Source organism: Momordica charantia (genome assembly GCF_013281855.1).
Source record: "Momordica charantia cultivar OHB3-1 chromosome 6 unlocalized genomic scaffold, Mcharantia_2.0 BLBB01000006.1, whole genome shotgun sequence".
NCBI classification, from domain to species: Eukaryota; Viridiplantae; Streptophyta; class Magnoliopsida; order Cucurbitales; family Cucurbitaceae; genus Momordica; species Momordica charantia.
The window spans coordinates 10,260,224-10,276,761 of record NW_028275164.1 but is presented as its reverse complement, the minus strand read 5'-3'; the positions used below and the strand labels follow the sequence as shown (position 1 = coordinate 10,276,761).

The following is a 16,538-nucleotide window of genomic DNA, read 5'->3' as shown; positions in this document are numbered from 1 at the left end:
ATTGGTTTCTGGATCTAGAAGATGAAATTAGGAGCAACCCGATAACCCGACCTGATCCAACCCGAAAATTTTGGGTTGTGTTGGGTTGGGTTGCCTATCATGTTCGGTTTCGTCGGGTCTCTGATCTGATCAACCCAAAAATTTGGGTTGGTCCAAAAAAATCCCCCTAACCCGACTCAACCTAACTCGTGAACAGCCCTAGCTAGCCGAGCTATTTTGAGAAAGAATGTAATTCGCGTACCTGAAAATGAGCTAGGAGGTCTCTATTTATAGGTGGAGCTTCCGATAAGGCATCCAACAACTTTCCAACGATTCTACGACAGCTCGAGAATCACGACATATATATTGCCATAGAGTGTGTCGGATATCATTTCATGAAAGAGCGTCCTCTAATTAGTGTTGGCCTCGGCTCGGCCTAGATTTCAAGGGGTCGAGATTGGAGACATAGGACGACTCGTCCAATAATGACTTTTCAACTAGTCATTTGGATTGGTTCAAACTCCTTCTTGTTGGTTCGACATTATGGACCTATCAAATGTAGATATATGTTGGTGAGAAATGGCCCCCAACGATACTTTTAAAAATTAATTGATCTTTTAAATATAAAATTAAATTTTATGTCTTATAGGTGGGTGAATTTTTGGTTTCAAAAGAAAAAAAATGCGTGAATTTTTAAAGAAGTTGATACAAAATTCAAAATTGCTTATCACAAAATTTAAAAAGAAAATACATACGTAGTTGGTTTAATATATATATATATATATTGTACTTTTTTTTCTTTTTTTCTTTATTTTTTTTTTGTTTTTTTGAGTACATATATTATGCTTTGTAAGGTAATAATAGACAAAGTAGGGCATATCGAATCGTATATATTTCGGCCGGATTCCCTTAATTAATCTGGAAGCAAGTTGTAGTTCCGGAACGCAATTTAATTTAATTTTTTAAAATAAATTTCTGAGTGGCGTAAAGAATACAGAGCGAATCCATAGAAGAAAGAATATAATTAGGGAATAATTCTATTTTTTAAATACATTTATTATGTCACGTCAAAAAGTAGTGACTTGGATTTTTTCAAATTTTTTTCTCTTTTTCTTTATATTTCTTAAAAGCCGGAAAGTAACTCTAAAGATGGCTAAATTGCTGTTGAAAAATACTCAAGACTCTTTACGAGTGAGGACCAATTTTGTCCTCGCTCCTCAACATGTTTGACAACTAGAACGAAAAATAAAAAAACATAAACATTTTTTTAAAAAAAGAAATAATAAATTGTTAAATACTTATTAGTAACGATGACCAAATTTGGTCTTTAGTTTTTAGTAGAGTTTAAAATGATTGCATCCAAGGATTTCCCGTATATATTTTATTTGCTTGTAGGATACAAAGCTTGCTATGGGTCGAGCCGTTTGGGTTAAACCAACCAGATCAGACCACCCAATCAAATCAGACTCGAGCCGATCCAAATTTAGTCAATTTGGTCCACTCAAACCAACTCAAGAAGACTCCCTCTGTAAATAAAAAGAGAGACTTGGGGCATGAGATACACTCTCACAACTCTACTTTTACTCTCAACGAAACACTTTGCTAACGTAGGCATCAAAATATATTGGGCTTAGCACCACATCGATGTGCAGATTTCACTTGTGTGTAGGTGTTCATTGGAGCTTTCGCCATCATAAAACGTATCCAAATTTATGCATCAACAAAGCTAGCATGGATATTTCGTATTAGTAGAGACCGTTCACTTAGATGTAGAATATACAAGATTACTTAAACTACTTCTATATCTCATATTTGGAAAGGATGTAATTAAAAAATTCATATGGTGGTGTCTCTCGTATCCACCTTCAGTCGTCTTTACATTTTATTCAAAGTGATGTTTACGCTCATACCCGACCTTTGATAAGGTCTGTTTGAGATTTGTTTTCATATTTTTCTAGCTCCTAATGTATTTTTCATATTTTATTCGTTTTCTTTAATTATGTTGTTGTCTTTATTGTTCATATTCCTACCCCATTTTTTGTAGGTCTCTTGCTTCTCATGCAGGACAACATCATTTTTTCTATTGCAATATACTTTAACATTTACAAAAAAAAAAAAAAAGACATGATATTCTCATGTTTGACTTTATTTATTTAGAATCTTATTTCATCGTCTTGTGTTTGGCATAGTTAATTTTCTTTTGTCTACGCTATTCTCACGCTTTCTTTTCTTTTCTCATTTTTCTCTTTTGTTAAAAAATATTACACTATAATTTTAGGCAGTGATCAATACCTTCAATCTATAGAGAAGATTACTATAGATGATTGAACTAGGCCCAGGTTGGCCGCTAACCTTAATTCTCAATAACCAATTTTTTTAGTTTGGTTACCACGTGGATTGTACATATCCCATATGTACATTAAATTGTATATAAAACTATATAGTCTTTTTAATATTGGTGGATATTCAAATATATATTCTTTAAGAGATTACCAGTGCCTTGAACAATTGTTATGTGCAATAGAATTTCTTTTTCTTTTGACAGTAACACCCTATTCTTTTAATTAATTTATAAATTATAATGAGAACATTCATCTCAATATTAAAATATTGATATTAATTGGCATGGAGTGAATAAATACAGACGACAAATTTTAATTAAACAATATTTTTTTTTATTGAAATAAATGGTCGACAAGGATCATGAAATTAAATATAGGTTGACATATCAACATTTTCATCAATATGTCTATGTATCTATGTATTTGATATCAACATAAAAGATAAATTGACATTTTTATCATAATAAAAAAATCGACAAAATATGAAAAATATCATAAAAAGTCATTAATATATAATATAATATTAACACTAATATTAATATTTTTAACTTAGAAATAGAAAAAATTTTGTATATTAATTTAAATATTTTTTACAACCTTTTAATTTTTCTACTTTTTACAAAAATATTAGTTGAGATCGATAATTTATCAATAATTTCATCAATATTCTCATAAAATGGGGATTTCAAACATTTTCATCGTCTGAGTTGAAAACCTTGACAAAGATGGGTTAAGGTCCCAAGCCAATCGTCAACATATCTGCAAGCAAAGAGCCACGACGTGGGCCCACTTCTCAAATAATTCATTCTGTAAAAAGAAATAAAAAAAAGAAAAAACAATTTGTAATTTTTTCTTTTATTTTTTAAGGCTCTACTTTTAGTTCATTGGTTGTACGTATCTGTAATCTGTTGCATCAAATTTCCGTTCGTCGACAATCGCCGGAGAATCATGGCGGAAAAATCTCAAACATTGAAGATCAACCATGACGAATCCGCCGCCATTTCCTCTTCCCTATATCACAATCTCCCCACCACCACCGCCGCCTCCGCCGTCGCAACCAGAAAGAAGCTCACGCTTATCCCCTTAATCTTCCTCATCTACTTCGAGGTCGCCGGCGGTCCCTACGGCGAGGAGCCCGCCGTCCAGGCCGCCGGACCGCTCCTCGCCATCATCGGCTTCCTCGTCTTCCCATTTATCTGGAGCGTCCCGGAGGCGCTGATCACGGCGGAGCTCTCCACCGCCTTCCCCGGCAACGGCGGATTCGTGATATGGGCCGAGAGGGCGTTCGGCCCATTCTGGGGATCCCTCATGGGGACCTGGAAACTCCTCAGCGGCGTAATCAACATCGCCGCCTTCCCCGTCCTCTGCATCGATTACATCAAGAAACTCTACCCGGCCTTAGATTCCGGCTGGCCCCGCCGCATAGCGGTCCTTGCCTCCACCGTAATCCTCGCCGTCTTGAACTACATCGGACTCACAATCGTCGGTTACTTCGCCGTCGTTCTAGCCTTCCTATCGCTCTTGCCCTTCGTCTTAATGACCCTAATCGCCATCCCCAAAATCCAGCCCCACCGGTGGCTCAGTTTGGGCGACAATGGTGTCAAAAAGGATTGGAATCTTTACCTCAACACTCTGTTTTGGAACCTTAATTTCTGGGATAACGTCAGTACTCTCGCCGGAGAAGTCGAAAAGCCCCAAAAAACGTTCCCTAGGGCTCTGTTTGTGTCGGTGATTTTCACTTGCCTGTCTTATTTAATCCCGCTTCTGGCGGTGACCGGCGCGGTTTCCGTAGAACAATCCGCTTGGGGATCGGGATTCCACGCGCAGGCGGCGGAGATAATCGCCGGGAAATGGCTGAAAATCCTCCTGGAAATCGGGGCCGTGCTGTCGGCGATTGGGCTTTTCGAGGCCCAGTTGAGCAGCAGCGCGTACCAGATTCTGGGAATGGCGGAGATTGGGATTTTGCCCAAATTCTTCGCGTCTAGGGCAAAGTGGTTCAACACGCCCTGGATTGGGATCGTGATCTGTACGGCGATCTCGCTTGCGGTTTCGTATATGAACTTCGCGGACATCGTTGCGTCGGCGAATTTCATCTATAGCTTGGGGATGTTGCTGGAATTTTCGGCGTTCATTTGGCTGAGATGGAGGTGGCCCGCCATGGAAAGGCCGTTCAAGGTCCCAATGAAGATGCCGGGGCTGATTGTGATGTGTTTGGTTCCGTCGGCGTTTCTGGTGGTGCTGATGGTTTTTACTCACAAGACAGTGTTCTTGGTTAGCGCTATCATGACGGCGGCGGGGATTCTCTGGTTCGGTTTGATGAAGATTTGTAAGAGGAAGAAGATTTTCAAGTTCGATCCTCAGCCGGAAGCCATGGAAGCATCTTGAGAACAGAGGACGTGTTTCTTATCTGTCGCTTAGTTTCAATTCATGTGTTTTCTTTTTCTTTTTTTCTTTTTTCCTTTTTGGTTTAAACTGTGGCTAATTATGGGTTAGATTTGTAGATATTTTAGTTGGAAATTAAGCGAAGGAATAATTTTAGGTTATGATCATTTTTGTTCTCTACTCTTATGATGTTTATTGTTTGGCTATTGTAATTGTTCATGTGATTTTTTGAGTTTTCTGAGCTCCAAACCTAATTGATCCTACATATTAGGTCTCACCCATATTAAAACTTTGTCAAATTTTAGACTTGAACATCGGAATATATTTTGAGACACTAGGAAATCAAAGTCTAGCACCCCTAACGGTTAACTTAAATACAATCAACAACGTAGGAACGTTTCACTGCAACAAGTGTGAAGATAAGATATCGAACCTCCCATCGGAAGGAATAGATAAATTCTTAACCGTTGAGCTAAGCTGTTTTCATTTTCCCTTATTATTTATTCTTTGTGAAGGGCCTAGAGGAAAAAGACAAATCCTCTACATAAATTATAACCCATTAGCATGTTTACTCGAAATTAGTCCACTTGGGACACCATCCGGACAAATCTCTCAAACAATCATATGTTTGATTGTATGTTTTTTTTTAACAAAGCATTTTTTAGTACAACAAATATTGAGCCCAACAAATGACCAAGATACCTTCGTCGCACTAAGTTCATGTTAGCTTTTATTTTCATTTTTTTTCCTTGTTTAGAATTTAGAGGAATAGACAAATCCCCGAAAAAATTGAAACCCAGAGAGGAATAGACAAATTCTCTCAAGAAATTCGAAACTTGTTAGCATGTTTGCCCGAATTAGTCCCCTTAATCCTCCAAAATTAAGAGATGTGGAAGCTTTTCAGAGTTCACAAATTTACAATTTCATTTTTTAAGAATAAAGAAATAAATATAAAAAGACCATGAGAAACAGGACTGCCCATTGGAATAGAAAATACAGCATGGAAAAGAAAAATCAGAAGCTTCTAACATGGGGTGGGATGCTGTGAGAGAGAAGTTTGAATTAACAGTTGAAAAGTGCACTAAACGCAAAATGCAGCTTGGACTTAGAGCAAGAAAAAAAAAAAAAAAAAGAGAAAAAATCTTGATTGGGTCCCACTTTGATTCCAAATGTTGAATTATTTTTCAGAAATCAAGCCCTTCCTTTGACTACGAATTGCCTCTCGGGGGTCAAAGGTTTGAATGTTTATTCTTTCATGGTATTCAAGAAAACAAGAAAAAAGATAAATCTATTGCTAACCTTAAAAAATATTTTTCGTCTCTCTGCTCCACTTAAAATAAAAATTTAGTCCAGAACTTTGGTTTGTAATGATTTAGTCATTGTATTTCCAAATTTGTGAGTCATTGAATTTTAATATGTAACAATTTAGTCATTGTAATTTAAGGTTTGTAACGATTTATCATTATCGTGATTTTTTTTTGTCAAGTTTCTTATATATATAGATTGATAAACCAAGGAGAGACCAAATATATTTATAAGTTAAAAAGATTAAATTGTTAACAAAAAAAAAAAATTGACACTTAATTTTAATATAATTTTTTTATGATATGGGTTAAATTGTTACAAATTTTGAACTACCGAGGCTGAATCGTTACGGAAGTATAAGGATTAATTATTACAAAAAGTTTAGAGACTAAATCGTAAATTTAGCGAAAATATAAGGACCAAATGTATTTTTTTAACCTTTATTTTATCAAGTTCTACTAAGTTAGAAGTAGAAAATCAAATCTTCAACCTTAAATTTATATATATATATATATATATATATATATATATATATATATTATGTACTAAATTATGTTTGGATTGACCAATAACTTTTATGTTATAATTTTTATCCTAATTTTTTTTTAATTATATCAAATTGGATCTTATAATTAAATAAATGCTAGAGATTTTATGTTATATTAGGCTTTTACTAAAACAATAGACAAATCTCTCAAAATCTACACATTTCAACAAAAGTAAAATAAGCCCCAACAAATTTACTTAAGTTCCTAGTCCTTCGGAACTAATCACGTGATTACATTCAATAAATCTCCTAAGCTCTCGAATTTCAACAAATTGCCAACTTCGCCTTTATCTTTTTTTTTTTTTTTTTTTTTCTTTCTAGTAAAAATTGCAACGATTGCCTGAATCAAGGATGAATATGATGAAATTCATGATGGACTCACTCCGCTAAATTTGGAATATCAAATCTTTATTCATCGTAAAAATAAATAATAAATAATACGTTATAAAAAATTACTTCACATATATTGATGGCTAATGCCATTTTTTAAATCTTGAGTAAATATTTTAGATGAATATACTTCGGTAACAAATTAGGTACATATGAATCAGAAAAAATAATGGACCTTATGGGAATCAACCGTATTTAATAAAACAATCAAATAATGAAAAATCAAATTTAAACAACTTAAATCTAATTTTAAATTCATACCCTATATTTGAAATCAAATTTTGAGAGAAGATTTTAAAATTATTAAAAATTTGTTAAGGTAGGATTTGAAATTTATAGATCTAAAATCTAAAATTCGTAGAAGATAGGGAGTAGTAAATATAATTATTTCTTGGTGATTCACGATATTAACTTTGTGATTGAAGTAGAAGCATCCTTTTGCACAGGAGTTCCCACATCTTAGTTGGAACATTTTGCATCACCCAAACTAGATCTGTCGGTCCATTTGTACACCGTCTGGTGTCCCATCGACCATCACTCGCCACCAGCCGCACCGATCCGCTGACTCGATCGAGATCCACCGCGTGCCACCCAGATTCATAAGTCCTCTGATCTTATCCTTCTTCAAGCTCGATACAAATAGATGCATTTGAGGCTCCAAGATTTCAAATCAGTAAGTGATTATAATTTCGCATTATTTATAATCAGTTCTAAATTGAAGTTATGCAGAGAAAAAGTTACTGACGGATATATACTAGAGAAGACATTTTCTAACTTTTATGTCTCAAATATGCTATTGTAACAAAAATATCGAGGAAGGTTTTAAAAAATATTATGAGTTCATATCATGTGTTCTTGTTGCTGAGCAAAATAATGAACTGTTGATGAAAAACCATGAATATCGACCAACGAGAGCAACACCAGTCCTTGAAACAAATGGTGTGAATTTTAATAATCATGGTCGAGGTTGAGGCCATAGTCGAGGCCGTGATCGTGATAGAGAAAGAAATAATTATTATTTTCGTGGTGGTCGTTATAATCATCCACATTTCAAAAAAACCACACGAAATGATGATCTTAAAGTAAAAGCTCCAAAAGATGATAATTCTAGAAATGTTGAACATAAATGCTTTCGATGCGGAATGATAGGGCATTGGACACGTATTTGTCATACGTCAAAACACTTGGTGGTAGGGATGTTCACGGGTTGGGTTGGGTCAGGTTAGGGGGATTTTTTGGACCAACCCAAATTTTCGAGTCGATCACATCAGAGACCCGACGAAACCGAACATGATAGGCAACCCAACCCAACCCAACCCAAAATTTTTGGGTTGGTCAGGTCGAGTTACCGGGTTGTTTCAAATTTCATCTTCTAGATCCAAAAACCAGTAGAAAGAAACAGGGTTGAGAAAATTTCAATGCAAACACAAAAAAAAAAAAAAAAACCCTAACCTTCACTCACAATCTCAAATGCTACTAAGATATACACCTTGAAGACTTTTAGCTTCCATATCCAAACAAACCAAGAAAAAGAAATAGGAGAGAAAATATAAACTCTAACTTAACATTCACTCGCAATCACCTCACAATCACAATAGCTACTGATATACAGACGGCGACGATGACCAACAGTGATGAGCGACAACATACAACGACGAACTGTAGCGACGGGGCGACGATCTGCGGCTTGCAGCAATGGGCGACTACCGACCAACAGCAAAGGGCGACGAAATCATGATCTGTGGCGGTGGGTGATGATTTGCAGCGTACGACAACAGGCGACAAAATTGAGAGATGTGAGATCGAGCGATGAAATCGTGATATATATATATATATATATATATATATATATATTTAAATTTGGTTTGGTTCGAGTTGAACCGAGTTTTCTTGGGTTGAACCCACGAACCGAACCGAACCTGTTGCGTCCACACAACTATGTCGACAATTCGTGCAAGTATACACGAATAGTCAGCTGTAGTACGTAACGAGATCGTATCTAGAGAGATTTTTGGTTTATATTTTAACAATAAAAGCAGATACCAACAAATAAAAATGCACAGAGTGAGTATGAATATGATCTAGAAGAATTAAAACAAAGTAATAATAGGACGATAGAACTTTGCAAGAGACAACAGTTTCAAGGTTATCAACGCAAGGAAATAGCAGCACAGAAAGCGATAATGGGGATTTAAAAGATATGAAGATGGCGGGGAGATTCAGCATACTTTAACACGTTATCAACCTATCTTCTAGCGTAGCTAACATTTATTAGTGCCCAGCTCGTTGCTAAATACCCAAAAAATAAACCCAAGCTATAGCCATGATTAGGGGACCTCATTCCTGAGTATCCCTATAGCTATAGAAAAGTGCTAATCACAAGCAAAACTAGTCAGCACCCACAAGCCCTTCTGGGTCAATGTAAAAGCTAGCATACACGAAACAGCGGCCAACAGTACGCGAAGATTTAAAAAATAAATTCAGATTTGCTTAAAAAGAAATGTAGCAGCTAGAGGTTCGATCTCAAGAAATACAACTCATAGCAGAAAAATAGCTAAATGACAGAGAAGAAGAGCAGTCAACGCGTTCCAGCAGACGAACTTCCCCTTTTTGGCGTTGGCTCTCCTCCCGAAAATGGGTATATTCCCTTCCTTGGTCTTTTCAGCTGGGATTTGCCTCCCTGTCGGCTAGGGCAACATTCCCTTTAAATATCAGGTCCCGTTTTTAGGGCACCCGATTGAGGATTGTACGGACATAAGTGAATACCGTTTTTGAATTAACTGTATGGAGACCCGTGCCCTGATATCGCTATGCTCCAGCTTTTATATGCTCCGACTTGACAATGCTTGGGTTTTCCTCTCTGGTTCAGCGCTTCTTTCTCTTCTAGGCTCTTCTTTAAAAACCTGTGCAAAAGAACCACAAATACGAGAGTTTATACTGTTTTTGGTCAAAGTTCTCAAGACTAAGTATATTTAGTTAAGAATTTGCAATTAAGCACTAATTATGCTAATTGTAACCTAAAACCGACACACTTTGACATTTTAATGCACATTTTCGCCTAAATAATCACCAGAATAACTCTCTTTTGGAGAGTTATCAGAACCCTCCGGTTCATAGAAAATTGAACCCAACCCAAACCATGGTTTGGGTTGGGTTACTCGGGTTGTCGGTTTTTCTGAACACCCTTACTTGGTGGATCTCTATTAGGCTTTCTTAATAAAAAAGGAAAAAATGTGGAGGTAAATCTTACGTAGCAGGATGGTGATATATTTGATCATGTCAACATAATAAATATGGATGTGCATATTTTCTTGAATCTCCTAGAGAACAAATTGGCACAATAGATGGAATGGCCAGTGATTCTTTAGATTTTGAAAACATCCAGAATTAATGTTTTTTTTTTACATCTAGCTTTCATGTTTTTTAGTTAAGGTTGGCCTTTTGTATTTCAAGTTTTTTTTTTCTTCTTCTTTTCTTCTTCTTATTGTAATTATTTTGTTTAATGAAGAAGCATGAAAAGTTTTCATATATTGAATGACTCGAAAATGAGCATGAAGATCTATATCTGACAGATAGTGCAACAATGCACACAATACTTAAAAGTAGAAAATATTTCTCAAACTTGACAATGTTAGAAGCAAAAGTCAACACAATATCAGGTTATGCAAACTTGATTGAAGGTTTTGGAAAAGCAAATATTATTTTTTTTAGAGGAACAAAATTTACAATTGACAATGCATTATTCTCTAGTCTATTAAAGAGAAACCTACCGAGTTTTAAAAATATATGTTGCAACAGTTATCATATTGAGACTGATAACAAGAATAATATAGAATATCTCTATATTATATCTACTGTCTCACGTGGCAAACATATACCTAGAAAAGCTGTCTGCTTTATCTTCTGGGTTATATTATACGAGTAACTGAAACATATGCAACAATGAACCTGAAGTTCATGAACCGTATATATTTACTATATGACATAGAATGATTGGGTCATCCAGGGTCTGTAATGATGTGAAGAATTATTGAGAATTCACATGGATACTCATTGAAAAACCAGAAGATTCTTCAATCTAATGAATTATCATGTGATGCTTGCTCTCAAGGCAAATTAATCATTAGACCATCACCAACTAAAGTGGGGTCATAATCACCTACATTTTTAGAACGAATTCATAGTGATATATGTGTTGGGGTTTATGCCCTAAACTCGTGATTTGTAAATCTAACTATAAATTTATCTATTTCAATAAAATTGTTATTAATGTTTCTTTTAGACTTGCATTAATCCAAATCTAATGTCCCGACGATAACCTAAAGGGTCTATAGTATATGGATAAGATTGAATACCTTATCCTGGTAACACTATGGATACGACCCACTTTGTAATAGTTACAAATGATTTGATCCAGGTTGTTCGTGTGGAGACATGTGAGTGGGAATATCATATACAATGAGTTTGTATAAGATCGGACCGCGAAATAATTAATCTTTAGCTATAATACCATTAGCTAATAGATTAATATTTCAATAGGATGATTAGATAACTCGATCTCAATCATGAGTACTGAGTTATGGACTCCTGCCTATTAGGGTTTGTCCTTTGATTTGTATGGGTGAGACCGAACGGGGAGCTGAGAACATAACTTCACAAGATGAAATTCACTATTCCCTGACTTTAGGAGAGTAGATGAATGTTCCATTTACTACTGACTCTAGGACTTTAACTACGGGCTTCACCCTCTTACTGACTCAAGAGAGACTTCCAGTTATTGGTCAGACCATAACCAGATTATTCATTAGAGGATTAGCAGCTTAAGGTATAAGATGTAATACAGGGGTAAAACGGTAATTTGACTCAGTTGTGGTTACGAACACTTGTGAATGATTGACTTACCATTAATGGTCGATATCCGTGAACACAGAAATATCTGTAGTGAGAAGAATGAAACCACGAGTTTTTAGTGGAGTAACCCGCATTTAACATATGTTGATTAAAGTGGTTAATGCGCTTAACCAATTAATCTCGTAACGTTAGAGTTTCTGATCTATAGGTCCATTAGGACCCCTTACTAGCTCGTAAAGGGTAATTAAGAACATTAAGTCTTGCAAAGAATTTGAATTGTTCAAATTTAATTAAATGGAATTTGAGTTAATTGTGTGTGACAATGTATGATGATAGATTATAAAACTATATAGCATGAGAGAATAATGTGAATTAGATTCATATTAAAACTATAAGTTAAAATTTAATATGAATTAGATTCATATTAAATACTATAAGTTAGGAGGGAAATGTATATTTGACTATGATTCAAATATTAATTGAATTAACTAAATGTGATTTAATTAAATCATGTTTAATTAATTAATTAAGATTTAATTAATTATTAATTAAATTAAAATAGTTTTACTTTAATATTTAATTAATTAATTTACCACTCCCCATAAATTTTGCTCGGAAGTGGTGAGGTGGAGAGTGGGAGGGTACTCCCACTCCTTTCTCTTCTCTCTTTCATTCAAAAATCACATCTGTGATTTTTTCTCTATTCTTCTGGTAGGAAAATTTTAAAGATTCTCTCATTATCACACAAAATCTGCAAAATTCTTTTTGTTTTTCCTTTTCAAGTAAGAGGATCCCACAATCCAGGTTCTTAATCTCAGAGGATAGCAAGCTAGTTTTGTGGTGGTGTCCACTCTTAGGTTCATGGAGTTTTGTTCGTGTTGTCACAAATTTCGTGCTCGAGGAAGAAGATTTGTTCTCATCAACAAACGTAAGTTATCTAGTTCCCCAAGAGGTTTAACCTCTAATTTAGAATAAAATTGTTCTATTTTAAAATCTGGTAACATATAACTTCTAAATTGAGTTGAATCACAGCAGTCAATTGCTTTCGTTTGGGATTCGATCCCTTCAATATGTGGACCTATTAATCCACCAAGTTGTCCCTTTAAATATTTTATGTAGATGGTCACATGTGTACTTATTATCAAGTCAAAATCTTGCATTTGCAAGATTACTTGCTCAGATAATTAAGTTACGAGCACAATTTCCTGATTATTGTTCACTTTCCTCACAAATAAGAGAAATTAGTGCAAATATACACTAAATAATCAATTGTAGTACAAAACAAGATCGTTTCCACACGGATTGTTGTTATACTTCGATTTAACAAATCAGAATACCAAAAAGCAAAAAAAAAAAAAATAGTTTGATTGAAATACTGTGGGAACAATAAAAATAAATTTATAAAATAGTAAATGAACAGCTGCATAAATATTTCGATACAATGTTGGAGCATCCAACTCAAGAAAACAAACAGATTGCGAAGAGGAAATGATTATGAGGTAAATTGAGGGGTTTCGGACAGATGCCTCCACCATTTGCTAACTTTGCTCTAGCAAACCAAGAATATTGAATGTCCAAACAGACATAGTTTTCTCTCGAGATACCCACACATGCTTGAACCCAACTCGTGTTATAATGAAATCAAGCAATAAGAGCAGTTTATAGGCACCATGAGGGGAGCAGAATATATATATATATATAGTCTATTAAAAATTATATGAAATATGTACTTTTTTTTCCTTCACTAAGATTTTTTTTTTCCATTGGTTTTTCCCTAGTAAGGTTTTAACAAGACATATTTCATATATACAATGGGAATCTAAGGAGGAGTATTATAAATATTACTACAATTAGATGTCCATTATTTGGATTAGTTTCCACAAATGTGTCTCATTATCCATATGCTACAAATGTTATTACCCAAAAAAAACTCTAAGTGTCTCATTTAGGGGTGTTCAAAAAATCTGACGGACCCAACCCAAATCATAAGGGTTGGGTTCGGTTAGATGAAACCTTGAGTGGGGTTGGGTTGTGATTTTCTCGTCCGGATCGGATTGAGTAGGGTCTCGTGTTCAACCTTTAAAAAATCGGGTCAACCAAACTCAACCCAAATTTATGCATATATGTGTATTTTTTTAATTATATATTATAATAATAATAGTAGTAATAATAATAATAATAATAATATTTTTATCTTGTCAACTGACAATTTAGTTCTAATCCTAGCCCTTTTAAGATTTTCATATTATTTTCTGTCATTTTGTATCTTAATCTCATCCGTCCATTTAGTTTTAATCCTAACTCCTCGTCGCCACGATAATTAAAAATTAAAAAAACACACAACTTGATATCTCAACCCGAAAATATTTGGTTGGGTTGATAATCCAATTCAAACCCGACGGTTCCTATATATGCCAACTCGAAAATTCGGGTTGGTCCCAAAACCCCTCCTAACCCGACCCAACCCAACCCGTAAATACCTCTAGTCTCATTTCCTTCAATGTTTAGTGTTCATTTGTAACACTTTATGGTTGTCCAAATTGCCTATTAGTGGCAATTCATGTTCATTTTGCAAGGGAAAAATAGTGGAAAAATCCATGGTTGAAATTTCTAAGGAGATTTTGTATTTTCAATTTTCCATTTTCGTTTTATATTTTAAAAGGATTTTATATATTTTTTGTCAAATCTCGTATTCTCCTATTGTTCATGTATTTGTAAGCCTCAGTTTGCTCCATAATTTTACAAGAATTTAATATTAATTATTTTTCACGGGTTAAAATTATTCTTGAAAAACATAAATTTATTATGAGTTTCAATTATATTATATGATTGGTTGATGGTGCATCTTTAATTTAAAAATGACTGGTGTTTTGAGGTATTATTGGTAGAGCAAGGTTTCCAATGCATATTCAATCACCCAATTGGTGAAATTAAATGTAAAAGAAAATATACCCAAGGAGGTGACATGGTGGGTGTGGATCAACCATGAGCTGACGGATCGAGAGCTAAAATTTTCAAATAGAAAAAGATTAAAAGAAAAAGAAAAAATTCAGTAAAGGACCGGAGAGCAGGGGTACAAATATATTCCAAGAACCGAACCGACCGATCAAACCGACATTGGTAGGTTAGTTTTATAGATACATCGGTCAATTGTCGGTTATACATGTATAAAACCGACTAGTCGGTCGGTCGATCCAAAATAAATTATAGGAAATCGACTGACCGATCGACTCTTATATAAAAAATTATATACGTGGTCAATCGATCGATGAAACTAACCATGTATCGATCGATGGGAATTTTGCCCTGACGATCGACCGAGGTACACCCCTACTAGAAAGAAAGATAAAACGCCAAAAAAAAGTGACGTGGCTGCTCTTGGAGCGCGTAAAAAGAAAAAACAAATATCAATAGGTTGTCCTGCTCCTTAAAAAGAAAAAAGAGAATCACTGTAAATATGTCCTGATCAATTCAATTAATACGGGATTAATGATTGAAAAATGCATTAAACGCACAACTATATTGGATTTTTTACTCATTGAAACCATCAAAATGAAGCTTGGACTTGAAGAAGAGAAAAGTGAGATAAGATCTGTATTCTATTTTGGACTCAACACATCTTAATTGGGTCCCACTTTGATTCCGAATGAACGTTGAATTATTTTTTAAAATTAAGCCTTCCTTTGACTATATATGTTATTATTCGTGTCTATCCCTCATGTTTGGACTCTGCGCACTTCTGTTTTCCCTTTACTAGACTAGTGGGGGATCCCGTGGTTCCTATACCGCCGCGTTTCCCGGTCCTTTTCTTTTAGTACTTCGACCCGAAGCAATAGCTTAACGCTAGTTCAGTGGATAAGATGGCTGCGCTCCAGCTCACTCAAGAATGGGACGGCAGTGGTCCGCCGGCAGGCTCGTTCTGATCTTGGATGCAGTACATTGGAATCCTGAAGCACCACCAGGAACGCTACCGTGCGTCCTCTTTTCTTTTCTGCATCAATCCTCATCCACCACCTATTTTACTTTTTTTGGGTGTATAGCTCAGTTGGTAGAGCATTGGGCTTTTAACCTAATGGTCGCAGGTTCAAGTCCTGCTGGATTCTCCGAAATCACCTCTTGATCTTGAGAAAAAAAAGCCGAATCAAAATATCGAGGATTCATTAATTTATGACTTGTTTGGTCATGTTGTCATTTTTTATTTTAATTTTTTTTTGTTGTTTTTTTATCTGTTTCTTTATTTTTAATAAAAAAAAAAAGAAGAGTCGAACATAACTCAACGATAATTGATATATATCTTCAACTAAAAATTTATGTATTTGATCTCAATTTCCATATGTTATACTAAATCAAGTAAATAATAAATAAATAGAATAGGATTGCATTTCATAATTATTTCTTATTTCTTATTCTTTCTTTTTACTAAACAAAAGAAATAGAAACATGTATAATAATCATTTTTTGTTTCTTGTCATCTAAAATTTAAAATTACAAAACATCTATATTAAAATTAAAGTTTTAAATAAATATTTAATTTTTTTTATCTTATATTTATAGTCAAAATTTTATTATATAAATTTATAAGTCAAAAATATAAATTAACGAAAAAATTAGAAACAAGAACAAAAAAACTCAATTTTGTTTTTTTCAAAGTTTATACATAATTTTAAAAAATTCTTTTAAAATGAAAAATGAGAAATAGAAATAATTACTAAAAAGTTTATATTTCTCATAAAATGAAAACA

The 16,538-nt window shown here is 34.4% G+C and overlaps 1 protein-coding gene and 1 non-coding gene across 2 annotated transcripts; both read left to right on the top strand.

Annotated features, from left to right (window-relative positions):
- Positions 1 to 2,986: 2,986 nt before the first annotated feature.
- LOC111020799 (putative polyamine transporter At3g13620) lies at positions 2,987 to 4,870 on the top strand. The gene has a single exon (XM_088124828.1). It carries the CDS (start codon positions 3,270 to 3,272, stop codon positions 4,704 to 4,706), a length of 1,437 nt encoding a protein of 478 aa, XP_087980954.1. The 5' UTR covers positions 2,987 to 3,269; the 3' UTR covers positions 4,707 to 4,870.
- A 10,956-nt stretch (positions 4,871 to 15,826) lies between these two features.
- On the top strand, positions 15,827 to 15,899 carry TRNAK-UUU (transfer RNA lysine (anticodon UUU)). The gene has a single exon. It is a non-coding gene; the product is annotated as a tRNA-Lys (tRNA).
- Positions 15,900 to 16,538: the final 639 nt, after the last annotated feature.